Below are 27,996 nucleotides of genomic sequence, written 5' to 3' on the forward strand. Positions count from 1 at the left end.
TGCAAAGAATTTCAAGAACACACTTCATTCGTGTTTCAGAGCCTCCAGTGCCAGAGGACACAGCTGCCCACAAGGTAAGAGATGTGTAATCTGGCTCGCACACTCAGAAAGGGCTCTGAAGCATTTCTTGATGCATGATAGGTAGCTTGGTGCAGAGTTTTCCTCGGTGGGAGAAGACAATTGGCCTTCCCACTCCTTCTCAATCCTTCCGATATGGAAGGCTCAGCAGGATGCTAGTGTGTCTTAGGCAAAGCTCCAAGTGCGGGCTATTGCCTCCAGGGGCCTGGAGCAGGCTGCAGGGCTGGAGCTCAACAGTACATTTCTGTTTATTTTCACTAGGACTCTAGAAAAAGTATTTAGGCCCTGGCCAGCACGGCTTTGTTGGAATGGTGTCCCATAACTGAAATGTCACTGGTTCAATTCTCAGTCAGGGCATATGCCCAGTGTAGACTCTCTCTCTTCCTTCTCCTCTCTTTCTCAAATAAGAACAAAATAGAAATTACTACTAAAATATAGAACAACGATCTCTTAACACTGACAGAAATCGAGCTGAATGGAAGTCTGACAACTATAGAATTAAAGAAACCACATCCACCCAGATTTGTAGAAGGGGCACAGATGCAAAACAGGCTGGTTCCACATCCCCATGCAGTGGATAAAAATTTGGGAGGGATATCTTGGGAGCAAGGAGTCCCAGCCCCATACCCAGTCCTCCCAGGAAGGTAAGTCCCCACAGCTTCTAGCTGCAAAAACCAACAGGGATTAAAACCATGAAAGAAACTTTTGGAGCCCCAGTTCCTCTTAAGGAACCTACACACAGACTCACTCAGACTCACTCCCTCTGTGCTGCAGCACCGAGGAGGCAGCTTAAGGGGCACCAATGGTATGCAGGGGGAGGCTGAGGTATCCAGAATCAAGGCAAGCAGAGACCATTGTCCCTTTCCTGGGCCCTCTCCCAACAGAGCCACCAGACTAGTGCCAAATCTAAGATTCCATCTGCACCTTGGCTAACACTGCTTGACCCACCTTGGAGATCCCCAGAGATCAGCACCACCCAATTTGTGGACCCATCCAAGCTGCTTTTACATATAAATGACTGGTTTTGGCTTAGGCTTCACAACTTCCTAAATCCTCTCAAGAAACAGCTGGTTTTTGTGAGGCCCAGGCTCAGTACTAGCGGCCTAGATTCACAGTTTAGCTTCACCAGGGAATCTCCAAGCCCAGCACAAGTAGCAGCCATCTCAGATTGCTCTATAGCTCACAGAGGGGGGACCTTCAGCAAAACAGCAGGTCAGGGCTGAACTTGGCCTGCACCACCTGGGAAACCCCAGGAGCCAGCCCACCCAATGGACAGCTACAGAACATGTCTGAGCACCACCACCCTGCTCTTGGATAGCTGATTCTCCACAGAGGGGGAAGGGTGGTGGTCAGTGATCACAGCCAGGCCTCACAGCTGACTGGCCTGGATAAATCCCTCCTATTGATCTGCCAACAGCAACCAAGAATCAATTATAAAAGGAGGGTATACTCAGCACACACAAAGGGCACACCCTGAATACTCAGCTTGAGTGATAGGTACCCTATACTGTGCCAATGGACCCTGTGCCATTGGACCCTACAGGACACCCACTACATTAGGTCACACTACCAAGACACCAAGTCAAAGCAGCCCTACCTAATACATAGAAACAAACACAGGGAGGCTGCCAAAATGAGGAGACAAAGAAACATGGCCCAAATAAAAGAACAGAGCAAAACTCCAAAAAAAATCTAAACAGAATGGGGGTAAGCAATCTACCAGTCATAGAGTTCAAAACACTGGTTATAAGGATGCACAAGGAAATTTGTGAGGACCTCAGCAGCATAAAGAAGATCCAGTCAGAAACAAAGGATACACTAACTGAGATAAAGAACAATTTACAGGAAAACAACAGTAGAGTAGACGAAGCCAAGAATCAAATCAGTGATTTGGAACCTAAAGAAGCAAAAAACAACCATTCAGAACAAGAAGAAAAAATAATTCAAAAAATGAGGATAGTATAAGCAGCCTCTGGGACAACTTCAAGAGGTCCAACATTCACCTCATAGGGGTGCCAGTGGGAGGAGAGAAAGAGCAAGACATTGAAAATCTATTTGAAAAAAAATAATGAAAGAAATCAGTGAAGGAAATAGACATGTGAGTTCAGGAAGTACAGAGAGTCCCAAACAAGATGGATGCAAAGAGGCCCACCCCAAGATACATCATAATTAAAATGCTAAAGGTTAAAAATAAAGAGAATCTTCTTCTCTTTATTGCCTAAGGGAGTGGGGGTGCTGGGTGGGGAGGGACTGGGGGAGAAAATCAGGACAACTGTAATAGCATAATCAATCAAATACAGTTTTTTTAAAAAGAATAGAAAAAAGAAAAAGTATTTTACCCCCCTGAAGGGGCTTGTCCAAACCTTACCCACAAAATGAGGTTGAAATAGTGCTGACCTAGGGCTATCCAATTCTCTGTTATAAATAGAAAATTAGCCCTGGCTGGTGTGGCTCAGTAGACTGAGTGCCAGCCTGTGAAGCGAAGGGTCACGGGTTTCGATTCCTGGTCAGGGCACATGCCTTTGTTGCAGGCCAGGTCCCCATCTCTTTCTCCCTCCCTCTCTATTAATAAATAAATAAATAAATAAAATCTCTTAAAAAAATAGAAAATCGAGTGTATTTAAGTTTTAAACATGATCATATTTGCCAAAACATATGTTGAGTAAACAGTAGTCCCGCGTTGGCAGAGTGCTGAACGCAAAGGAGATGCGGCCTGCAGAGGAGGGCGGCACGCAGACAGCAGCTGTTTGGGAGATGATGTCTGAAAGATTAAGAGCACAGGTGTTGAAGTCAGATGCACCAGAGTTCAAATCCTGGCCTCTGGTCCCAGTGGCTGTGTGACCTTAAGCAGGTCACCCAGCCTTTCTGCACCTCCATTTCCTTATCTGTACAATGGAGCTAATAGCAGTCAACTTGTGGGCTGGAGGCTCTGCCTGGCAGGTAGTGAGCACTCCGAAATGGTAGGGTCGTTCCTATTCTATACCAGGCAGCCCTTTCCTTTATACATAATTCCCGAAGTTAAGCAAGTGAAATGTGAAAGTCGAACAAGGAGACTTACACAGGAAGGGGGTGTCTGTGTGTGTCTGTGTGTGTGTGTGTGTGTTGGATTTTGGGGGAGAGCGTCCAGTTGGAGCTAAAACCACTTCAACCCTCATAACATTCTGATGGCAGAGCTCCAGCCTTCCATACCTATTGTTTATTTTTGTTCTCTGTCCCCACAATACAGACAATTGAGCTCCGTGGGGTTTTTTTATATTTCTTTGTCCATTTCTGGCTCACTCTGGTCTCCCGAAGAGAATGTGAGCCCTTGGGGGGCACGTGGGGTAGGGGGTTGTTTGCTCATTGCTCTGTCCATGGCACCCAGAACTGGGTCCACACACAGTGTGTAATACAATTAGCCAACTGACCAGCTGACCTTCTGGCTGACGCATCTGGCGTCTCACGGTCCTGAGTTACCGAACAGAATGGGGAGCACGCGTCCCTCTGTCTGAGTTTCCCTTTCCTGGGGCACTTTCCAATGTCCAGCTGACTGCCACCCTCCCACATGCTGCTCGAGTGGACAAGAATCACAGTGCTCAGCCCTTCGCCTGCATTGACCCTGACTGTGACCCCACCAGGAGTCTGGTTTAGTCAGAGTTTGTTTGTGTTAAAGCTTATCTATTCCTATCCCACAAAAGAGAGATTATGCCCGTGAGTTTCCAGTTCTGATTTCTGTCTTTCGTGCCCCACGGTTCCGGGACTAGAGTGACTGGGCTTTTGTTGCAGCTGTCAGCCACGTCACCGCAGTGTTTCCCCAGAATCCTGGGTTTCTGGATCAGCCCTGGGAAAGGAATGTGGCTTCCTCCTGTCCTTTGTCCTCTGCCTGACGTTTATTTACTCATTTTCAAGCTATTTCATAGAATTGTTTGCCGATCAAAAAATGCATTCAGTATAAAATTTTTTTTTAATTTTGAAAATACAAAGAGGATGGTAAGAGTCACCTGTGATAACATCACAAAGAAATAAGCATTGTTACATTTTTGGGGAAAAAAAAGAATAAAAAATAGAGTAAATAATTTCTTTTTTTCACTTGCTAAGAGTCTTCAATAAATTTCTCTATATTGTTTTGGGATGGCTGCCTGGTGGCAAAATTAAACAATTTATTTAATAATTCCTCTGTTGCTGGACATTTAAGCTGGTCCCAGTCTAGGGCTCTAATATGTAAGGCTGTAATGAGCAGCCTAACAGTTCATCTGGCCCACACCACTGGGCAACTCCCTCACACAGACCCTACACAGACCCTGGGCCAATGGGTATGGGCTTTCCTAAGAACAAATTTGTCCCCCAAACAGGCCATTCCTCACTGCATATTTACCCAGCTTTTTCTGTGATAAGCCCAGGTTATGCCAACCTACCTAACCCACAACATAAAGGAACCCAACATCCTTATCTAACAGTTGGGGAAACTGAGGTCCAGAGATAAGAAGACTTGTCCAAAGGCATTAGCCAACTTCCTGTTGTCTGGAGCTTTTCTCCTGACTCTGTTATCTCTTTGCTATTTTGCAAGAAAATGCAAAACTTCAACAAGGAGGCAGGTGGTTGCAGCAAGAATGTAGATATCTATACCGCTCGCTCATGGCAGACATTGGTAATCAATCATCACACTCTCCCCGCTGCTGAGTCCAGATTCTGAGGGCTTCTCCAAAGCCAGTACCAGCCAACAAGAGGTGAAGTGTTTCTCCATTCTGGTGGTCTTCTTGGTGCCAACAGAGAGTCTTTGTAAATCATGGACTTGAGGCCACTCAAGTGAATTCCTCAACGTGGCTTCCTTCTTGCCTTCCAAGTCAGTGACAGTCCACAAGACCTCCGAATTTCTACTTGTCCAGCCCTTCCATGTCCTTAGAAACCATTTCTGGTTTTCTACAGAACCACAGACTTCCCAGAAAAGGAAGACCCCCATCCCAGCCAGAGGTGATGGGGTGGGACCGAAGGGCAGAGCACAGGCGCCAGGGTCGGCCAGAGTGGGCTCCAAATCCTGGCTCCACATTTTATGGCTGTGAGACCTTGGGCAAGGCACTTCCCTTCTCCAAGAACCTTCCTAATCTGGAAAAGGGGGACAATATCCCCTCTACTTCCTCTGATCTAGGCCTCACTATTGTGATCTGTAGACTAGAGATGGTCTTTTTCACTCTGCCACCTTACTGTGTCAGTGTCCGACTCCAAATGGACATCAAACTCCCTCCCTCCACCCCTAACTGAGGCTTCGAAGGACCAGCTTGAGAGAGAGACAAAGAAGAGGAGTCTCTCATCTCTCTCTCTCTCTATTTCTCTCTCCCTCACCACACACACACACACACACACACACACACACACACACACACACCCCTTTTCCTCTATCTCTGGCAGCAAGCAGAGGACAATGCAGGAAACGTCTCCCCCTGACTAATGGGTGGCTCCTACTCTCCGGGGAGCCAAAAATGTTTCCAGCTCAGTTTAGTGGGCATCCTCATTAGGGGTATCTCCAAACCTCCCTACCAGGCCTCTCAGGCTGTAACCTCAGACGAGGACAGAGCCTCTCCACCTGATCACTCTGCGTGCCAGCCCCAGCCCCTGGTTTTCTGGCCCCGTTTCTTCCCCTGCCCAGGGATGAGAGCGGGAAGGACTTAAACCAGCCCCAGACTAGATCTCTATCCTGCAGGGTCCATACCAGGCCCTGGGAAAAACACAGACATAAGCTTTGACCCCGTCCAGAGGAAGCAAAGAGCCATAGTTTTTTGCTCACAGAAGCCATGCTCCCCACCATAACTTCAGCTAATCAGCCTATTTGTCTCAGGCAAGAAAGAGAATCCAGTGTATTTCATGTCCCAACTCCAGGGACCCTCAAGCCCCTAAATCATCCCTGGAAAGCCCCCTCCCTCTGGGTTTGCATTAGGAGCAAACAACAGCTGTGTCCTTTTTGTCACCCAGTCTAGACCCTTTTGTCACCTCAGTCTGGGTCAGGAGCCCCACATGAGGGATGTAAGAGCTATGCAGCCAGTTTTTGGCCACCTGCTTCCACTGTGCTCTGGCCCCTGTCCTTAGTATACAGTATCCGTGGAATTGTGGTGCCTCAGATGGCACTGAGTTTTCAGATTTCAATAAGGGCTGGTGAGGATATCTATCAGTGGGCAGTGAGCACAGAGCTCTACTTCAGACAGAGTGGCCAGGAAAGGCCTTTCTGAGAAAGGGGTGCCGAAGCTGAAACGTGGTGATTGAGAAGGAGCCAGCCAGGGCGAGGGCTGGGAGAAGAGCACTCCTGGAGAAAGGCTCAGCACGTGCAAAGACCCTGATGTAGGAATGAGAAGAGAGAGGGGAAAGGGGGTGGGGGATGAGGATTGAGAGGTGGCCAGCAGCCAGCCATGCGGGGACTCTCAGAGCTTGGCTTTTCACACAAGAGCTACAGAGACCTCTGGGTTTTAACAAGCAGGGAAGTGACACGGTCTGAGTAATATTTTTTAAAAATTAACTCAGGTTGTTGGGTAGAAATTGGATTCTGTAGGGGAGAATTGAGGTGGAAAGAGGAAGACTGAAGTGGAGACTGGGATAAGTAAGTGAATAAATGAATAATGAATGGATGGATGGATAAGACAGACATCTCTCACGGCAAAGGGGGATCCAAGCCCCAAGACAGTTAGTACTTAGTGCTTTAGGGGCTCCCGGGAGGCAAGAGCATACCAGGTCTCGATGGAGCAGGGATCAGGCCCCTGTGTGCAGATTCTGCCTTTTGAATTGGGCTTTGAAGGTCAACAGTATTATTTCAACAGTAATAAAGCCATTTACCATTTACTAAACACTCGGATGTTTCAAGCATTCCACATTGTCTTATGTGACCCTCAAAACCATCCTATTTCACAACCGAGGAAACAGAAGCTCAGAGGGAAGAAACCATCATCCCAGAGCCGCACAGCTGACCAGCCCGAGAGCAGAAACTGGACCACATCGGTCAAACCGGTCAAACTCCAGAAATGTCCCCTGCTCTGCTGCCCTCACAGGGCAAAAGAGGGTCATCAGGGTTAGGGGGCGGGTGATGAGGCATTCCAGGAAGGGGACACAGCACGACTAAAGGCCTGGGAGCTGAAAAGGGGTGCAGCCGGGATGAAGAGGCCCTTCGCAGTCTGCGGGGAGCTGAGCGATACTGCGGCCAGGGCCATGCGACCCATGGGTTCCAAAGCGTGCTAGGCCTACAGAGACACAGTCATGCTTGCTGACCCCAGCAAATGTGCAGAGCTGACAGGCAGGAAGCAGGAGCGGATGCGGGGTCCAGGCCCTGGCACTGGGCTCGGGCCTCCTACAAAGAGGCATTTTCCATGGGCATCTGGCATGGCCAACTGGGAAACCCAGGAGGGGGCGTTCGCCTTTCTGGATATGTGCCCAAGGGACACGCAGGGCTCCCCCAAGAGGCCTTGCCTTTAGGAGTTTGAGGACTTCAGGACATTTGCAAACACAGCCACAATGTGCCTGGTCTAGTTGCCTGCTGTGTGCCCCAGCACCCTGCTCAACCTTCATGACAGCTTAAGACCTCCTTTCTCCAAACCTCAGGAAGCTGGAGTCCTGAGGCTGCCTCCAGGAAAGGATGTGGTTCAACAGAAGCCACAAATATTTTCCTTGGAGACCTTGGCCCAACCTGAGGCCTTGGCCCAAATGCAAAGGGTAATTGCCCAGCCCAGTGTATATAGGATATAAGCCTGAACTTCCAGACCCACTGCCCAGGTGATGAGTAAGCTGAGGACTCTGGCACATCCAGGTAAAGTGTAGGGAAGGGACTGAAAGCCTAGGGCACCATCAGGGTTCTGAGCTGGAGACACTTGTTGGGGTCAGATCAGAAGCAGGAGGGAGACTTGGCCCTGAGGGCCATGAGGTTCCTGGAATGCCTCTTGAGGGAGCTGGGCACCTCAAGACCCTCAGAGCGAGTGGAGAGGTGCCCAGCTCCCTTACTGAGAACACCAAAGAGCAGTGCCGAGGGATGAGAATGGCTGAGTCTTTCCCTGGCTCCATCACAATGACATAAACACATTCTGCTTACACCAATTGCTCTGTGCCTGGCCCCGTGACAGGATGATTCTGGGGACAAGAAGGATAAGACAGTTCTGGCCCTCAGGAAACTATCAATAGGGGCTAGTGTGGTATATGCTGTGCTCAAGGAAAGCCCAGGGACATGGTGGTGGGGAGCAGTCAGGGAAGGCTTCCTGGAAGAAGTGACATGTCAGGTAAGAAACTGAGTAGAAGTTGGTTGAATAAAGGAGAAGAAGAAGGCATCCCATATGAAAGGAACAGCATAAGCAAAGGCCAGGAGGCAAGATATGCTGTGGTGTGTGTGTGTGGGGGGGGGGGTGCTAGGATTTGGGGAGGAGACACTTAGCCACAGGAACAGATGCAACCATCCTCTTGGTTCCCTGGGTGTCTCTGATTAGAGGACAGAGAGATGTGCAAAGATAATGGAGGGGAAACAGGGCTAAGATGCTTGAAAGGAAAAGATTATAGAGTGGGGGTGGGGAACTTCCCAGGCACCTGTGCAGAGTGCTGGGAGTCATCTCTGTTTTCTGGCTTTGACTGCAAGGCCATTCTTTCTGACCCCAGTATTATTAATAATAACTGTTATAATGATAGCAGCTAACACATTGAGCTCTTGTAGCATGCTGGGCCAAGGATTGTCTCATTTAATCCTCCCAACAACCCTGTAATGTAAGTATTATTATTATCCCTTATTTTGCAGGTAAGAAAACTAAGGCTCAGAGAGGGTAAGTCCCTTGCCCAACATCACCCAGCAAGTGGTAGAGGCAGTCTTCCAATCCAGGTCTCTCTGACTCTGAAGCCCATGATATCTCTCCTTCACCCTCGAGCCTCCTGGCACACAGGGACAACGGGGTCCCGTGACTTGACAGGGGTCCCCGGGGCCTAGCCCTTTTCAGTTCAGCAGGCTCAGACTTCCCATTCTTCCAGGGCTCCCAGAGGCCATTGATTCATTCAGCAACCGTTTGCTTACTTAACATGCACTGTGTGCCAGGCACTATGCTGGGTGCTGGGGACACAATGGGGAGCAGGTAGAATCAATGCTTCCTCCCAGAGCTTGTGGCCTGGTCAGGGAGGCAGATATTCAATCGTAACTGCAAAAGTCTCTAAAAGCTGGCACTATTCCAGGTCACAGAAGACAGGTGTCTCCCAGATGCTGTGTTTCTTTGTGTTTGTCCTTTGCAACAAGAAACTCACATGCTGAGCCAAGAAAGGGTTCAGGTATCTGGGTCAGCATCTTTCCTCCCTTCAAGCAGGACAGTCCACAGAGGGCAGAAGCTTCCATGGGGGCTTGAAGGCTGAGCCAGAGTATAAGCTGGGGAGCTCAGGACCAGGTTATAGGTGCTGATGTTCCACCCATGAAAGGGACAGAACAGCCAAGGGACCAGAATACCCTCAGCTCTTCTCCCAGGAGACACCCACAGGCCTCTCCTTCTCCCTCTCTGCCTTTCTCTTCCTGGCTCCAAGCAGCCATCTAGTTCCTCCTCAGGCCCTTTAGAACTGCAGATTAAGTAAACAGCTTTCCTGCCACTTTGCATCCCACCTGAATTCTCATGTCCTTCCTGCCTCCAAACTTCCTAACCTGGAAACACACCAGCCCCAGAGCGATACTTCTCCAAGTGTGGGCCAGGGTCTCTGGCTGCAGGAGAAATCTAACATAGGAAAGGGATGTGTGGGCAAAGTTTTAAAGGATGAATAGCAGTTCAGCAGGTAGATAATAAGGAAAGGGAAAAGCATTACGAGAAGGAGAAAAAGCAAGGGTAAAGGCGCAAACACAAGAGAGAACTGGCTATGTTCTGGGACCTTTGAGCAGCTTGGAATGACTGGAGGCTTTATAGACAGGAAGGGAATTAACAGGAGGTGGAGCTGGCTGAGGTTGGGCCATTGAGTGTTTTAAGTGCCAAGGGCTATAAAGTAGAGCATTATTTCATTACACCCCATTTCCAGATGAGAAAACTGAGGCACAGAGTGGCTGATTGTTTAGGCTACACAACTAGCACCTGGCAGCAGAAGCAGGACATGGAGCTCACCAGTCAGACTCCAGAGCCCACTCTTTTAATCACTTCACTAAATAGCTCTCCTGGACTCCACGCCCCAAGTCACCAGGCATGGTAGACCTGCCCTTGGCCTCTTTGCCTGGCTAACAGAGCCTTCTGTGCTCACCCCAGGTTCTGACGGCTGCCACCTGCTGCTCCCTGATGCTCAGGAATATGGCCAGCTCAAGGACTTTCATCCTCATCTGTGGTTTGCTGGCAGCCACCCTGGTTGGAGCCACCCTCAGCCCTCCTGCGGTTCTCATCCTTGGCCCGGAAGTCATCAGTGAAAGTAAGTCTTGGCCGCCCAGCCCTCAGCACCAAATGGCAATGGAGCAGGTGGAGCAGCTCCTCAAAGAAGGGAGGGGGCTTCTCTCACTGCGGGTGTGCAAGGCATGGCTGGGACCCCAGGTGTAGGTGAGATTCAAGTGGGCAACTCATGAAGGTTGAGAGTGTCTATGATCCCAAGAGTCCACGATTCCAAGTAACTCTTCTTAAATTCCTTGATTGCAAAAACCCACTACTCTGAGGTTCTGCCGCCTGCAGAAGTGGAGTGTGGCACTGAGTGTGATGAAACTGCTGCTCCCCCTACTGCCCTTGCCCAAAGCCCCCTGGCGGAGCACCTCCTCAGAGTTAGAGTCAGTGTGCAACCAGCCCCCAGAGCGAAGACCCTTGGCTGGAAATCTGGCGGCCTGGGTCCCAGGCACAGCTCTACGGCCCTCTGGCTCTGTGGCCCTGGGAGCCTCGGTTCCCATCTCTGCAAACAAAGAAGGGGGCCTGCCTCACCAGGTGGTTGGGACTATGCAATAGGACAGGAAGTAACAAGGATTTTATGAACTCTACGGTCAAGTTTCTGAACCCAGCACTTCTGACTTTTGAGACCAAATAACTCCTCGTTGTAGGGGCCCGTTCTGTGCCTCAAGAGGGGTTAGCAGCACCCTCAGCCCAGCTGAAACAACCTGAAGTGTCTCCAGACATTCTGTTTCTTAGAGGACAGAATTGCCCTGGTTGGAAACCACGGCTCCAAAGTGTTGTCCCCTGAGGGGATGACAATCAGTCGGTTCTGAGAGTCCATCTAAAGCTCTTAGAGACCAGCCCTCTGCATGCAGTGAACTTGGGCTGGGGCTGGATAGGCAGGGGTGGGGCCAGGTCCTGCAGGGCCCCATGGGCACTGTAGCCAGAGGAGGGATCCCCATGTAGGGACAGGGGGCAGAGAGTTCTGGGTGCTGTTGGGCAGGCAGAGGTGCCCTGGGCCCACAGCATGAATCACAAGCACCTGGAATGGCAGTCAGAGGAGCTCAGAGATGAGCAACCTTGGTGTGGGTGTCCCTGCAGCGGAATCTGAGTTCAGGAGTTGCTTGCAAATGGTTGGTTTTAGAGGTGATCTCAGGAAAAAAAAAAAACAAGAACCACCAGCAGCAGAGTGGGGAACAAGTCAGGCAAAGGCAGTGCAGCTGCCACTGAGAGCTGGGGCTCCGTCCTACTGGGCAACTGTGTTAGTCGGTCAGGGCCCGTCAGGAGGCAGAAACCACAGGGGGAATATAACTCCTGAGTTTGTTTAAAGAATTATGAGAGTGGGGTTGGAGCCAGGGGAAACTGGCTAAGAAAGAAAATAAAAAGAACTCCAAAGAGGATTGGGGACGGGGGAGAGGCTAATCCAAGGACAGAATAAACTTGGGGTGGGGGGGGGATTCCTCCCCAGACCTCAAGGGAGGAGGATGGCTGAAGTGCAGTGGGTGGTGGGGAAATGTGCCGGGCTGCCCCAGGTCAGAGCCGGTCCACAGTGGGCAGGCTGAGCCAGCGGGCGGAGACATGCCTACGGGGAACGGAAGGAATTCTCTGGGGAGCTGCCTCCAAGGAACAGGGTTCCTGGGAAGCCTTCTCCTGGAAACTTCCTGGACAGGAGCTGGGGTGCCCACCAGTACTCACGAGCTGCCCTGGGGACTGATGTCGAACTCACAGCCCCAGACAATGAGACCACGGGAGCCTGGCGAGAGGAGCCTCTTCCTCCTCTGTGGCCCTCCAGAACCTCTGCTGACAGAGCTTAACATTGCACCAGCTGGCCAAGGAGGACTATTTACAGGGCCCATCTCCATTATCACAGAGCAGGCAACAGGGCGATTTTGTCGCCCAGAGGCAATAGTGCACAGGGACTCTGGGACACAGTGGGGGCGCATCCCTGATTCCGATCAGTCATTGGACCAGGGCCGCTTCCTGAGCATTGGCTCTGCAGCACTTCTGACCGGCTCCGCACACAAGCCAAATGGGCTCTGGCTGCCAGGGAGCGTCCAGCAGGGACCGGAACCCACGGCTCCTGGCTCACAAACCCCCAACCTTGCCTCCCCCTTTCTCTGCTCAGCACTTGATACTCTTTGGATAATAGGCCCATACGATGTGGATGCCAGAGAATTGTTAGCAAGTGTGGTTTTGGCAGCAAAACAGCCCCAAACAGGGCCTTATGAATCCCCTGCTTCTTGAGTCCAGAAGTGTTTGCCGCTGACTGGTGGGAGGGATGCAGAGGCTGACGATGCTCAGGGGCGTGAGTGCCCCGGCCTCAGTCTTCATGTGAAGGTGACCCATCTGAGCCATCATCCTCAAGGCCATGTCTACACGGTGGACATGGTCAGGATGGAACCATCCACACCATTGTCTTGTGTCCAGGTCCAAGTAGTCCTGGTGAGGCTCCCTCTTAGCCTGCAGCCCCCACCAAGCCACCCTTCTTGCCCCTCCTGCTGGACCCTAATCCCTAGAATCTGTCTCCAGAGCTGACCCAGGGGCTGAAGGAGCACGATGCTGCCAACATCCTGCAGCAGCTGCCTCTGCTCAGTGCCATGCGGGAGAAGCCGGCCGGGGGCATCCCCATTCTAGGCAGCCTGGTAAACTCCGTCCTGAACCTCATTATCTGGTAAGTGGAGCAGGGCCAGGCTGGCAGCTCCCTGCCCACACTTCTGCCCAGGATGCACTTTGCACACTCAGTTGATCAGTCAACAAACATCGGCTGCTGTCAACTTCACGCCTGACCACAGAGTGGGGCAAATTAAGCCCCTTCCTCAGAAGCTCCCAGAGGAGTTAATAACCATAAAAGAGTCACACGGGAGCCCTGATAGGGTGACTCCAGAGGGAAGTCACCTGGGGTGAGAGGGTGAAGAGATAAGGTGACACTTCTAAGTCTGAGTGACAGGTGAGCCTTTGAATCCATGCTCCAGGAGACGAGAAGAAAATGGTATTCTAGGCAGAGGGACCAGTCTGGGCAAAGGCACAGAGGGGTGACAGTCGGTCAGAATGGCTGTTGTTCAAACCCCAAGGTGAGCATGGGGAGGTCAGAAGGGCCAGGTCACAGAGGGTCTTAGAAGTTGGGCCAAGGAGCTGGGATTCATCTCTTAAGGGAGGCCAGAGGCACAGGAGTATTGTGAGTAGGGGCAGAGGTTGAGGGGAGGGGTGTGGCAAGAACACGCTGGGGAAGAGTGAGCAGACAGGGCTTGGGTCCAGCTGCCAGCTGGGCAACAGGGGAGGGGGGAATGATGGAGGGAAACAAGTCTGTGGCTGGCGCTCAGATGACTCTTGTCTCTCCTGCACCCACCCAGGCTGAAAGTGACCTCAGCTAACATCCTCCAGGTGCAGGTGCAACCCTCGGCTCACAAGAAGGAGCTGATGGTCACGATCCCACTGGACATGGTGGCTGGATTCAACACGTGAGTAACCCCTCAGTCTGGCACAGCAGGCCCGAAGGTGCATCCACGCATCCCCACTTTCCTCTGTGCAGGGATCTAGAAAACAGTTCTGAGCAGAGGAAGGAGCAAGTGCAAAGGCTCTGAGGCAGGAGTACACTTGCTTTGTTCCAAGAATGGCAAAGAGAGAGGGGAGAGAGAAGGGGAATCCTGGGAGGTGAGGCCAGCAGGGAGCCAGGGCCGGGTCATGCAGGGCCTTGTGGACTGAGCTGAGGGTTTGGCTTTTCCCTGAAGGAGATGGGAGCCGTGGAGGGTCCTGAGCAGAGGAGAACCATGACACGCTTAACATTTTTTAAAGAATCCCTCTGGTTGCTGTATATGGACGCCATCCAGAAACTTCTAAAATAATTCAGATTGAGACTGATATCTGGGACCATAGTTTGTGGAGCAGGAAGGTGGCAAGGTGCTGGATATGCTTGGGAGGCAGGTGGAGAAAACAGGGTTTCCTGATCAATGAATGTGGAGGAAAAGAGAGAGAGAGAGACACTGGGGAGTCAAGGCTGGCTTCGAGGTTTCTGCCTGTGCAACTGGCAGGAGGGAGTGGCCAGCAACCCAGACAGAACGACAGTGAGAGGAGCAGGTTTGGGAAGGTTCCGCAGTTCAATGTTGTACACGCTAAGCTTCAGATGCCTGTAAGACACCTGAATAAAGAGTCATGTATAAGTTTGGAAGCTGTTGGCATATACAGAGGATTTAAACCGGGAGAGAAATTTAAAGAGAGCACAGGACATGCTAAGGTAAAAAGTAAAATGGGGAAATGAGGAGAACCCAGCAAAGGAGACAGAGAAGGGAGGTCAGAGAGCCAGAAACAGGGAGGGTCGGCGGGTTTGCTCCAGCCTGGAGCTCGGATGCTGCTCACAGCGTTGGGCACCGTCACTCCCAGGCCACTGGTCAAGACCATTGTGGAGATGCACATGGAGACAGAGGCCCAAGCCACCATCCGAGTGGAGACCAAGAGCAAAAACCAGACCAAACGCCTTGTCCTCAGCAGTTGCTCCAACAGCCGGGGGAGTCTACGCATCAGCCTGCTGCGGAAGTGAGTGTGGCCACCTCCCACTGGGCTCCCTGCTGTGCCTGGGAGGAAAGCCAGGTGGCGGTCTTGCCCCATTTTACAGATGGAGAACAATGACACTCAGAGAAAGAAAGGGACCAACCCTCCTGACTCTTGATCTGGGGCTCCTCTCAGGGCATCTGTGATGTCAAAGAAACTGCAAGACATCAAGTGTGGAAGTCATAATGGTGGAATTTCAGGCATCGTGCCAGGCAGTGGAGCAAACTTTTAAAGGTGGAGAGGAGCCACCTTCCTAGGGCCCCTCAAACCACCCCAGGCAGGCTAGGGTGGAGCCAGGGGTAAAACATGCTTTAGAGTCAGGCAAATGCATCTCCTCATTTACTATCTGGGTGATGCTGGGCAAGTTGCCTCTCTCTGCCTCACCTTCCAAGGGGCAATAAGAGGATTAATTAGCTCAGGCCACAGCTGTAAGTAAGCACTCAGCAGAGTATGTAGCACACAGCAGGAGCTCAAAAATGTGGTGCTTCCCCCCTCTTCCCCTTAGCAAGAGTTTGGGGTGGTGGGGTGTGGGGGGCGATGCCATCATACCAGTGTCCAGCACAAATTTCTATGACAATCCCCAGCCCCTGCTCCCTGAGAACTCTCTGCCACTGGTGTCTACTCCCAGCCCTATCTCTAATGGCCGGCCATGTGACCTTGGGCAAGCTCCTTCCTCCCCTGGACTCAGTTTCCCCTTCTGTAAAACAAAGCACGAGCAATCATCTCTGACCTTTCCTAATCTCTCTCCTTTTCTTCTCTTGGGAAGGCTCTCCTTCCTGGTCAATCCCTTAGCCAACAATGTCATGAAACTGCTGGTGCCAGCCCTGCCCGAACTGGTGAAAAGCCAGGTGAGTGGAATCAGGACCTCGCGAGGCTATAAAGATTGCTCCCCCTGTAGGGTTGGAGTGGAACTGCAAGCTGGTGCTGAGGGACCTGTGCCTCCTTGAGTGGATCATGCTTTCAGCAGGGGATCATTGAGGTCAAGGTAATAGAACTGCCAAGTCAGCCAGGAGACCTTGAACAGTGATGTGCTGATAAATTGTGCTGAGCAATTGACTTTGGAGAGGCTGAGGGGAGAGAGCCCAGATCTGTAGCATTTGCTGATTTCTCTGGTGTAAACACTCCCTCCAAGGCCAATTTCAAGCTACTAAAGTGATGTCACTGAGCCGAGTTGGGAAGCACTGTGCAGCAGCACACCATCGAATGGTTTTCCACCAGATGATGCAGTAGGACCGCAAGAGATAATAGTAAGATAAACAAAATAACTAGGAAGAAATGAGTTTGGAGTTTTTATTAACTTTGATTTCAATATAATTTTCTTAGTTGTAAGTTTATATGCTTTAACTTTTAATAATGGCTGAATTTGGTACCATCTCAGACATTCTTGATAATTTAACAAATTGCCTCGCAAACCAGTACAAGCTGGCTCTAGTATACTAGTCTCTTCAACCAACCCGTGGTCCTTAGGGGTCTGTCGCCCACCAGGTCCTTTTGGATTTGTTTTCCTGAGTCAGTAAACATGAGACAGGCATGGTATATGTCCCTTACAGGCCAAAGGTAAGTTAAAACTTGCTAAGTTGATTCACCCCCTTTGACCGTTGATTTCCACTATAAATTCCAAGATGATGTTCACAACAGTGAGCCACCTGGGGTTCAAACTACCTGGTCATCTAATTTTTTTTTACAATAGAACACTTTTTAAATGAAAGGATGATGTAATGACAAAACAACCTCAGGGGGAAAATACTCATAATCCTGCTATGTTAACTCGGCAGCTGTTTTCTCTTTTGCATATCGCCTTCTAGGCTCCACCCACTTGCGCTCAAGTGTTTGTGGCTGTGCTCAGTGTCAGCACTATTTTATATCATTTAAGTGACATATATTTTCTATGCCATTGTACAATATTCTGAAGTATTGTAATAGCTGCATCTTAGTTAATATTTAACTAAACCATTCCAGAGAGCCTTTGTAAAGGAATCTCAAAGTGGAAAATTCTGTACGACTTGGCTTTTCCTGTGGGGGCTGTTCCGTACCCTGTGGGATGTTTGGCAGCATCCCTGGTCTCTACTCACGAGATGTCAATTTCATCCCCCTCCTGAACTGTGACAACTAAAAATGTCTCCAGAAATTTCCAAACATCTCCTGGGGAACAAAACTGCTCTCTGGTGAGAACTGCTGGCAATTTGGGAGGAGCCACGAACCCACAAAGGACACGAAGGGCGTGTCCACAAGTCTGGTTTGGTCTGTCTTGCTGGCCTGTCCTAGAGTCTGACAGGAAGGAGAAAGTCAGTAATGAAAACATGGGCTCTCGGGAACAAGATGAGTCTGGCAGGGAGGGCACCTGGTGGGCCAGGTGTACCTTGGGCATAAGGCAAGGGGCAAACCACTGCAAAAGATCTCAGGTTCACCAGGGGATTGGGAAGGCAGGGGCAGGGGGCAGGGGGAATCTGAGCAGCTGGGTTGGCTGGGGGAGTGGACCCATCAGAGTCCTCAACCCCATAGACAAAAAGCTGGCTGGCCACGGGCACAGCAGTGGGACTCAGGCCACGTGGGCCAGACATGGGTCACCGTGGGACCCCCTTGCTTATGGAGCTCCCGTTTTTGTGCTGTCACAGTTGTGTCCCGTGATCAAGGAGGCCCTTGAAGACATGCATGAGGACCTCCTGCACCTGGTGAGAGGTGAGTGCCTGCTCTCTCCCACCTTTTTCCTTTACTAATGAGCCGGCCTCCAGGCCCTGGCTCTGTCCACGGGGTACCTCCCCAGTCAGGCCTGAGCAGCAGGTGGGAGCATCAGATGATCCCTGCCTGGGATGAGCAGATAGGAGTTCACAACACTGACTTCACCAGTACTTACTAAAGGCAAGTTCCCACGTGACCCAGCAGGTGCCCCCGATAAATCTGAGTGCAAATTCCAACTCTACCATTGACTTGTTCCATGACTATGAGAAGCCAACTCCACCTCCCCATCCTCAGCTTCCTCATCTATAAAATGGGGCTTTTACATACATAAAATGGGCCTTACTCACAGGATTGTTAATGAGAATTAAAAATTTACAGGAAAGTTCCAGGCACAAAGCAGGTGTCCTGGCAGCACAGAGAAGTATTTTCAAACATGTACTGGGTTGGTGGATGGATAAATGGATGATACAGCAACCACTCTGGGCTTAGAGAAGAGGGAACGAGGGAAGAGACCAGTGTACGCTCAGGAAGGAGGTCACTGTTCCCTCCCTGAGAGTAGCAGAAATGGAAGGTCACAGGCTTCAACCCCCACCTCAGATTTCCGCTGTGCTCAGACACCTCAGAGTGGGGATTGGCGGGAAGAAGAAAACTCTGCCGCCTCCTGTGTTGGGATCTGAAGCGGCTCATTCAGAGGCCACCAGAGGAGAATGGGAAGAAGAGAGTGGAATCAGCAGCACTGAACACCCACAGAACAAACACTGGGCTGGGCGTTTTATACGCTGCCTGGCTGACTCCCCAGACAACACCATGAAGTAGAGATCATTGCCCTTCTTCACAGATGAGAAAACTGAGGCTCAGAGAAGTTAAATCATTTATCCAAGTTCACAGAAGAAGTAAGTGATAGAGGAAGGCTTAAACCCAATTCTTCAAATTTCAAGTGTAATTCTGATTCAAGCCAACTTTACTGTGAGTAAACAGGTTGAGCCCGGAGGAGACTACCTACGGCTACTGTGGCTAGGACGGAAGGCTATCTGGCCCCTCAGCTCCCCAGGGGTGGGGCAGGAGTTGGATCAGGGAGAATGTTAGTGAGTGTAGAAGGTCCAAGGACCTACTCCCTGCCCATCCCTGCGCCTCCTCTGCTGCCCTCCCCATTCTCGGCCCAACAAGGGCAGCTGAGATACCACCGCCACCTTGCGGCCAAATGGGGAACTCCAGGGCGAACATATGGGATCCAGTGGCCAGATCCAGGTCTGCCTGGGTACAGATCAGTGTGGTAGGGAGGTGGAGAGTTATAAGCAATAGTTCAGTTTTGTTCCAAACCAGGACGCTGGTATAGAACCACCGGATTCAAATTTCACAGTATGAGCAAATTATTTCACTTTTCTGAGTCTCAGTTTCCCATCTGTAAAATGGGGGTAATATAGGCCCTACCTCCTAAGGCTATTGGGAGGATTAAATGAGCTAACACATGTAAAGGTTTCACACAGCTCAGCACTCAATATACGTTCAATAAATGCCAGTCATTATCATTTTCATCATTGTCATTATCAACCATTACTCCTGCCCCCCTCTGCTTACCCCACCCCATGCAATAATGCAGCTCCACTCAAAAGCAGCCCCCAAACAACCCCATCCAATACCTCCTTTCACCCTCACACAGCTTTCTTCTTGTTCCTGAGCAGTGCCTGTTCCCGTTGGCTACAACCACCTGAACTTTGACCTTCTGTCTCCTGCCATCAAGGGTAATGTCATCCAACTCAACTTGGCGGTGAGTGCCATGGAACCATGAGTGTAAAATGGGGACATCATTGGCCTTCTCTGTCCACCAAGGGTCTCTTTCAGGGGAGAAAATGCTGGTCACAGTTAAGACACAGGCTGATTTAGGAAAATCTCAGCAGGCTGAACATGTCCTATGTAAGCCATTTGATGCAGAAAAACAGCAGGTAGAATTGAAGGGCCAAACACAGAACATCGGCCTTGGTGAGCCATCCTCCGACCCTGAATTCCCCAGTCACAGGCCAGAGAGTTGGCACTGGGACTGTTGGCCTTTCTCCCAGGCAATCCTCTGCCAATCCCCAACTATCTGGTTACCTTGAAACGAGAGCCCAGGACCAAAACACATCACTGAGAATCACACAGATCTAATTTCTCTCCCGGCTCGACCAGTCTCTGCCTGTGTGACTTTGGGCAAGTTTCTTCACCTCTCTAAGCCTCAGTTTCCTCATTTGTAAAATGTAGATTAGTCATAGTCACCAAGGAGAGAATGAAATAAGACTGAAGACTGGCAGGCAGGAGAACCCTGGTAAATGGAGCTACATACACACTGGGGCTCGACTCCCTAAGGGACCGGCCCAACCTGGGCAGCTTGCATCCCAGACCAGTTTTCATGGATGTCTTAGAAAACTGTGGCATCAATCATTTTCATCAATTTTGTTGCAATTTTTAATTTTCCCATCACCCAAAGGGTTCATGAGATATCGGAAAAGTTGAAATGCCAAATAAGGCATTTAAAGTTTGAAAAAATCAGATTATCCAAAGGATGCAGGTGGGGTTGCTAGGCACCTGAGATAACTCATCACCTACAGCAAGGCACTGATTTCCAAGCTAAGCTTCCTGGAAGCAAGTGCAAAAGGGGAAACAGACTGAGTAGTGTTGTGTCCTTCTGGGTTGTTAGTGGGTGTGCCTCAGAGTTTCGAGCCCACTCTCGGCTCTGTGTCTCCTTAGGCCAAATTGCTGGACTCACAGGAAAATGTGAAGAAGCGGTTCAATGAGTCTGCAGTTTCCCTGACAATGCCCGCCCTGGACAGCTCCCCTTTCACCCTCACAGTGAGGCAGGATGTGGTAAATGCTGCAATGGCTGCCCTGATCCCTCCTGAAGAAATTATGGTTCTGTTGGACTATGTGGTAAGCCTCAGCATGGGACGGAGGATGAAGCCAACTCTGCTGCATCATGGGAATTCCCTGAATCAAAGGGGGGGGGGTACAAGGACCCCTAAGCCCCTGGGCCGGAATCCCCTGTCAAGCTCAATTTAAATCCCTCTGGTAATGGAGAACACCCTCCACCACCCCCGCAATGGTTTCTGCCTCTGACATGTAGCTCTAAAGCTGAAACTTTCCCTGTGACATCCAGCCCTGGTCCTAGCTCTGCCCTCTAGAACCTCATAAACCTGCTTCTTCATAACAGTCCTCTTGAACCAAAGGGCATCTTAGATACTGTGCCACTGCTCCACCATAGAGCCCATAGCAGGCATTACTAATCAATCAGGGTCCTCCTTCCTATTGAGCCCAGGTGCCAAAACAGCCCTGGAATTCTTATCAGCACAGCACAGCAGGCAGCTAGGGTGTGCCACCACCTCCAAAATGACTGATTGGGAAACAGGCCCACAGGGGGAAGGGGTTGGCCCAAAGTTATGAGAGGGTGTCAGGACTTGAAGTCAGTTGACAAGCCACAGATAACCAAGCTCTTTAAGATTAGAACTCAGGGCAAGGGGCTGAGATGATGAGAGAAAAGAAGTGGTCACCAGCAACCACATTCATGACTATAGTAAGAACTGGGTCACTTCTCTGTGTCCTCTGGGAGCAGTGAGCTGCCCACAAACCCACAACCACCAACAACCCACAGTGCAAGTCCAGGCTGGAGGACCCCATGCCCCATGACAGCTGACATAGGGCTGTTTTCCACCAGTGGCGAACATGTGGCCTGGACCACCAGGCCCACCCAGCTCTTCAGGGTTCTTGGGATCCCACCAGTGCGGCTGCTGGAGGTGTTTCTCCCTTCTCCCCTCAAGCTGACCTGCTCTGGCTTCTTCTCATCCTCAGCTTCCTGAGCTGGCCCTCCAGCTGAAGTCTAACATCAGGGTGATCAGTGAAAAGGTTGGTCCATTGGCCACCTGCAGCTTGATGGGTGTTTGTTGTGGTCTGTCCACAGGCCTCTGGGGAATAAAAATACGTGTGAGGTCACTCTCCTTCCTTCCAGCGCTGGTGACTTTTACAGATTGAGTCCCTGTCCTCATGAAGATTTCAGTCTAACGGGACAGCTTGACCTGAATCAAATAATTACACAGCTCATATTTCAGTTACAAACAATAGATTCTAAAGGGTGTGAGAGCATTACTGGAGCACCTGATGGAGTCTGGGAAACTAGGGAGGGTTTCGGTGGAGGAAAGGGTATTCCAGGCTGGGGGAGAAACAAAACCACAGGCTGTAAGATGCATAGAGCAACAGTCCATTTCAGGACTTGAGAGGACAGTGTGGCTGGAGCACAGAGAGGAAGCAGGGAGGCTGGGAAGTTGGGCATGGGCCGGGCCGCATGGGACCTATGGGCCAAGGCAAAGTACTTGGGAAGCCACATACAGGTCTGATGTCCTTCCAGGCTGCGAATCAGCTGGGGCACACACAGATTGTGAAGATCCTAATCCAGGAGTCCCCAGAGCTCCTTCTGGACCAGGGCAGTGCCAAGGTGGCCCAACTTATCGTGCTGGAAGTATTTGCCACCAATGAAGTCCGCCGCCCCTTCTTCACCCTGGGCATTGTGAGTTCCATTGCCCATGACGTTGGCAGCCATCTGGGGAGCCTTTGCTGTGCCTGTCACCACTCTTGTTTTGCTTAATGTTTCCACCTCTCTTGTCACCCAGCAGGACTGGAGTATAGGGAGCTCTAAACTCAAGAATCAGGAGCTTTGGGGGCCCAACTCTGACCTTGTGACCTTCTTGATTGGTTGGGCCTTTTGCTCCCCCTTTTCAGTCATTTACTGCAGTGAGGGCTCCATGCATGTTGGCTGCTGTCGTCATCATCATCATCCCCCACAACACTCGTATGTGGTTATCTGTTCAGTGGGGGTGGGTACAGGTACTATCTCATTTAATGGGTGAGAAAAGTGAGGCTCTGAGAGGCTGAACCCTTTCCCAAGGTCACAGAGCCAGTGGTTGAGAATCACGTCAGCTTGACCTCAAAGCCTCCTTGCACAACCCCACACCCCACCCTTGATTCATCCCCTAAAATAAATGGGGCCTGGGCTTCTCTTGTTGCAGGAAGCCAGCTCAAATGCTCAGTTTCACACCGAAGGTGACCAGCTTATACTCAGCTTAAGTGAAGTCAGGTAAACATGTAAATCACTGTGAAGAGTCTGGTGATGAAAATGAGTCCCACCTGTTGACCACTGGGTTTCTTGAAACATAACGTCTTGAGTCTCTGGGGTGTGAGCCTCCAGTAATGGCTACCCCAGGACGGGCAGAAGGGCTGCCTTACCTGGACTGTCCCAAGGTTGAGGACTGAGTGTTCAAGGCAGAGAAGGAAAGGGAAGCAGCCTTGCAGCAGCCATGGGGCGGCTGACCCTGGCTGCAGGAACAGTCTACCCAGCATCATCCCGTCAGCCTTGGGCAGCCCATTCCGACCCCTCCGACACAGAGGCAGTGACAGTCACAGAGCCCAGTCCAGAAGCACAGGGCTCCAGCTGCCTTCTGTGCCCCCTCCTGTTCTCCCCTGACCCACCACCCTCCTGCTGCCCCAGAGGGAGGTCAGGGGCTATACACTGGAGCCTCCTAGGACAAATCAAGCTCATGGATATGATTTGATTAGCCCACATATGGTTAGAGTTTTATATATAAGTGAGTTATCAACATCTAAAAATCAGAATTTCTGCCTGTCATGGGCCTACATTCCTACATGGCAGTAACCAGTTGAGCTGGGAATCAGGTACCTCTTCAGGAGGAGACCCAGTTCCCCAGTTCACATGGTCCTCACACCTGAGGATGATTTTTCTGTTCTCTGGGCAACTATTTGTTTTCTGACCACCCCCCATTCCACCCCCAATTACAATGTAAGCTCCATAAAGCAAGAATTTTATCTGGTTCACTGCTATATCTCCAGAGCTTACACCGTGCCTGGTACATAGTAGGTACTCAATAAACAGTTGTTGAATGAATGGATGAATGAATGAATGAGACTCAGAGGGATCATTCTCATGGGCACCTTCTGTTGCAGCTGTGATCGGATGCACCTGATGAACTCAAACGTTGGTCTGTTCAACGTGAGTATTAACAGATTGTCCTGGGGAAACAGAATAGCCCAGGATGGTCCCTCTGGAAGGGAGATATTGCCAAGAATGTGCTTTCAACAAGGTGCCCGTGGGTAGCCCCAGAGTGGGCTGGCCAGCCTCCATATTATCAGCCACAAAGCCTAACCTTCTGGTTCAGGCATTTACTGAGCACCTACTGTATAAGGAACATAGCTGAGAATATACACATCCAGACACACAGATATACACTCACTTTCCTTCTGTGAAGTTCTGACCCAAAATTAGAGAACAAATTTCTTCTATATGCAGTTTTGGTTGGAAAAGTATCACTTCATTCTTTGGAACAGTATCCAAATTTCCTATTTGGTTCTACTCATTTGTTTTGACTAAGAAGCATATTTATTTCCTTTATATAGCTTTATGTCATAAACTCATCTCGGTGACCCTCCCTCTGGTCCTGTTTCTCCCTCTGAGTCAGGCTAAATCACAGATCCGAAAATGGCTGAGTCCTGTCTTCTGAGGGTTTGGTGTTTTTTTGTTGTTGTTGTTTTCTCTCCCTTTCCCTTTCTTTCTTCCTTTCTTTCCCTTACATTTTTACTTTGTGTTTTTTTTTTTAATTTGTTGACTAATATTTTTAAGTGGGGAGGTTTCCTCATGAAAATCAGGACTTCTAGCTTCCCTTGAGAAGTCTAAACCTTGGGAAGCACAGAGCTACATTTCCTTGGGCACATTCTGCTGGAATTCTTGAGAGTCAGGGAGGGGAGATGCATCATTCTGATGTACCCCAATCCCTTCACCTACTGGACCCCAGGGCCAGCTGGGTTCATGTCACCCCTGGGAATTCTTGCAGCTTTGACTGGCAGGAGACTTGGAATTTTGGCATCTCCACCAGCTGTCCTCACTGTGGGGCTGGGCTGTGCCCATTCCAGGAATGACTGGGAGGACTTGGGAATCTCAGCCAGGGTAACAGTGCCCCTTCTCTCTCACAGCCTGAGCTTCTGAAAGACATCAGTGCGGAGATTCTTGCCTCTGTTTTGCTGCCAAATGAGAATGGTATGTGCCTTTGCTACCCATCCCCCCACTTCCCAGGGCCCTCGGGGTGGCACGATACTTCTCCTGCCTAAGTCTCCATCTGGGGCCCCTTTTATTCATTTGCCACCCTAGTTCAAATTCCACCACGGGAATCCTGTCCAGTACCCATCTACAAATGAGCTCTCCCATGTCCAACTTGCTTTACTGGTCCCAGAGCCCAGGCATGTGAAGATGACCCAGACAATGTCCCAGCCTCACAGGGCTGACGAAGGGACGGAGGTGTAAACAGACAAGGACAGCACACTTGGTGTGCCTCGGGCAGACCTGGTTTAAGTCTTGATTCCCCCTCTTGCTGACTGCCTGGCCTTAGATATGCTGCCTAATTATTCGGAGCCTCAGTTTCCCCATGTGTAAAATGGGGAAATAAGAGTACTTTCCTCAAGAAACATAAAGAAGATGCTGTTTGTAAGAGGTGGGAGTGTGGGGGAGAGGGGCAGCACCTAGCACAGTTGGTGCTCAACATTTCTCAGCCATTGCTATTATTAAAAATGTCATTTGTGTTAGTAATGGAGGAAGTCAAGAGAAAAGGTGGAATTACTCTAATTAAGCCTCAGGTCACTGGGGTGGGGAAAATTGGTAACCTATGTCAAGCCGCCTTTTCCATTTCTTTATTTTATTAGAATGAGAAGTCTTAATTTCAGCATTTCTGCTGAGGGTGACGGGAGGCCCTGGTGGTTCTTGATCAGAAATGTGAGAGGATGTGAAGGGTGCCCTTTGGAGCAGCCCTAGCCAGTGCTGGAGGCAAGGATTAAGGAGGCTGAGTGGATGCTGGGCAGGAGAGCAGATGAGCAGAGGCAAAAGGGACAGTCTGAATTGGGCGTGCCTGGTCCCGAGTCCCCCTCTGGGAACTGCAAACATGCCTTGAGCTGCCCAGTTCTACCCCAGCCCACCAGTCCCTGACTGTATTTGTTATTTCAGGCAAATTAAGACCTGGGATGTCACTGCCAATAGTGAAGGCCTTGGGGTTCAAGGCAGCTTCGTGGTCTCTGACCAAGGTGAGTGGGGTTAAACATCCTTTCCCAGGGGAGGACACAGTCACTGGGAGAGGTCTGGGCTGGGAGGTCGGGCTGTGCTCCAACCCAGGCCCCTCCAGTTACTCATGGGGGACCTTGGGCAAGTCCCTTCTTCTTTCAAAGCCTCACTTCCTCATCTTTAAGTAGAAGAATACAACCATCCTTGCCTGGGGTTAATACACCTTGCTTATTCCTGTCATTCATTTACTCCTTCACTCATTCAGTAAGGCCTGGCACAGTAGATGCTCAATAAATGCTTATCGAGTAGATGACTCTCTGGCAGCTTCTGGGGAGAGGAGTTGTAGCAGCATCATCCCCAGATATTATCATTAATAATATTTAACAGCCATAATTATTTTGTGCTAGGCACTGGGGTATAGGCAGCATCTTGCTCAGTTTTCACAACCACCCTTTGAGGTACATCTGTCATAATACCCATTTTACAGATGGGGAAACCAAGACAGCAAGATGACAAGTCCATTTCCAAGGTCACACACCCAGTAGGTGGCAGAGTCAAGATTTGTACTCAGCACCTGCCCTGATAACCCCGTTTTGGGCCCTAATATCCACATGAGCCTGTGACAGTGAGGTGGTTCCCTCTCAATCAGCTGGCCGGCAGGAATTTACCAAGCACCTACTATGTGCCACGCACTGATCACAACTGTGAACAAAACAGACAGAAACCCCTGCCTTCCTGGAGTTTCTAGTTCACCCTAGAGGGGGAGAGACACTGAGAGCACAATTATTAACAATTAAGAAAATCCACAGGTAATGGCCCATCGTTCTATGGCCAAGGAGCCAAACAAAGACCAGGGAGGCATTTCGGACCAAACCTGTAACTTGATTTGCCCAAATCTGTGGATTGGTACCACTGAATTCCTGACCTATTCATTTCCAGAGAAACCCCCAGAAGAAAGGAAGTCTCAAAAGTGCCCCATCCTACCCGAGTCAAATTGCAGGGAAGGGCAGGAGGCTTCATTAACTAGCTTCAAAGACAGGTCGATATTTGACCTGTCCTCCTCAAAAACCATGCCCACCCTTCAGCTGTCTGTGATGGAGGATAATGAGAACAGTACTGTGGGTGGGACCGAAAGAGGCTGAGAGTCTAGACTCGGGGACCAGAGGACCCCGTCACGTCTCAGCTCTGCCTCTCTCCAGCCATGGGGCCTCAGGCAGGTCCCCTGGCCTCTCTGAGCCCAGCTTCCTCATCCATGTAACTCAGCAGATGTCTGCATACACAGGCCATGCACTAATGGACTATAATATTACAATAACCTGACTAAAGTAGAAGCAATTTATTAATCTAAGACACATACTTGCACTTGATTCCATGTTGGACGGACAACTGGTGTCTGCACAACTACAAAGACAGCCTTTATTTCCCACATTTCACACATCTCTTATTAGGGGGCATTTGGCAACTGTCCACTTTCTTTTTTTCTTTTAAACAACTTTCATCACAACATTTACAGTTTGTATTGGAAAAATACCATTTCATTCTTTGGAACTGTTTCCAAGTTTTCTATTTTGTTTTATTCATTTGTTTTGGACTAAGAAGCATATCTATTTCCTTTTTATAGCTTTACAATATGTTCTAAAATCTAGTTAAACAAATAAATCCATGATTAGCTATGAGATAAAGCAAGTATGGTTTTTTAAAGTTTATAGGAGAATCTAGGTGATGAATATATGAGTGCTCACTATAAAATTCTCTCAACTTTACTATATTTTTTAAAATAATCATAACAAAATGTTGGGGGAAATCTAATGGATTAAGTTCTTCATATCACACTTAGTTTTTTTTTAAAGCCAGAGTCTTGTTTAAAATGTAGCTGCCTAAGACCCAGTGGATACAACCAGGAATCTCCATTTGATGAAACTTTTGGGAGACTGGTGACCAGCTGAGACTGGGGGCAACGATCCTATACAATCCCACACTCTGCATGCAGATCCTTTGCCTACACTCCAAACCCCTGCATGGCATCACTTTTCACACACAGACCCTACTCCTCTGACCCTTCCAGGGATTCCATATGAGTGAGTTCATGGTCATGACCCCCAGTGCCAGTGGTCACCTTGAGAAGGACAAACCAACATAAATCACAAGGAAGGAGCTAAAAAACCCAATGACTTTCCTTCTCCAATTCCAGGACGCTCTTGTGATCACCCCAGTCTCCGTGTAGAGCCCCAGACCCTTCTCCTGTCTTCCACTGAAGACTTGGGCAGCAGCCATCCAGGGTAGACTGGCTTCCAGTGAAAACCAACTCTGTAGGTGTCC

General features: G+C 49.9%; 1 protein-coding gene across 1 annotated transcript; it reads left to right on the forward strand.

The window, feature by feature from the left end:
* BPIFB1 (BPI fold containing family B member 1) lies at positions 1-27,987 on the forward strand. The gene is made up of 16 exons (XM_037143230.2): positions 1-74; positions 10,275-10,431; positions 12,903-13,044; positions 13,724-13,831; positions 14,751-14,903; positions 15,685-15,766; positions 17,534-17,597; positions 19,280-19,365; positions 20,322-20,501; positions 21,417-21,470; positions 21,970-22,128; positions 22,628-22,695; positions 23,580-23,625; positions 24,603-24,666; positions 25,624-25,700; positions 27,869-27,987. Exons 2-16 carry the CDS (start codon positions 10,305-10,307, stop codon positions 27,899-27,901), a joined length of 1,443 nt encoding a protein of 480 aa, XP_036999125.2. The 5' UTR covers positions 1-74; positions 10,275-10,304; the 3' UTR covers positions 27,902-27,987.
* The last annotated feature ends 9 nt before the right edge of the window (positions 27,988-27,996 follow it).

Source organism: Artibeus jamaicensis, unplaced genomic scaffold, assembly GCF_021234435.1.
Source record: "Artibeus jamaicensis isolate MK-2021 breed Jamaican fruit bat unplaced genomic scaffold, CSHL_Jam_final contig_685, whole genome shotgun sequence".
NCBI lineage: Eukaryota > Metazoa > Chordata > Mammalia > Chiroptera > Phyllostomidae > Artibeus > Artibeus jamaicensis.

Bases quoted from the DNA above. Each gene is read 5' to 3' on its own strand.
- BPIFB1 (XM_037143230.2), top strand. From the start codon at position 10,305: ATGCTCAGGAATATGGCCAGCTCAAGGACTTTCATCCTCATCTGTGGT. The intron at 17,598-19,279 runs GTGAGTGCCTGC...GTTCCTGAGCAG, and splicing joins CCTCCTGCACCTGGTGAGAG to TGCCTGTTCCCGTTGGCTAC. The intron at 22,129-22,627 runs GTGAGTTCCATT...CTCTTGTTGCAG, and splicing joins CCTTCTTCACCCTGGGCATT to GAAGCCAGCTCAAATGCTCA.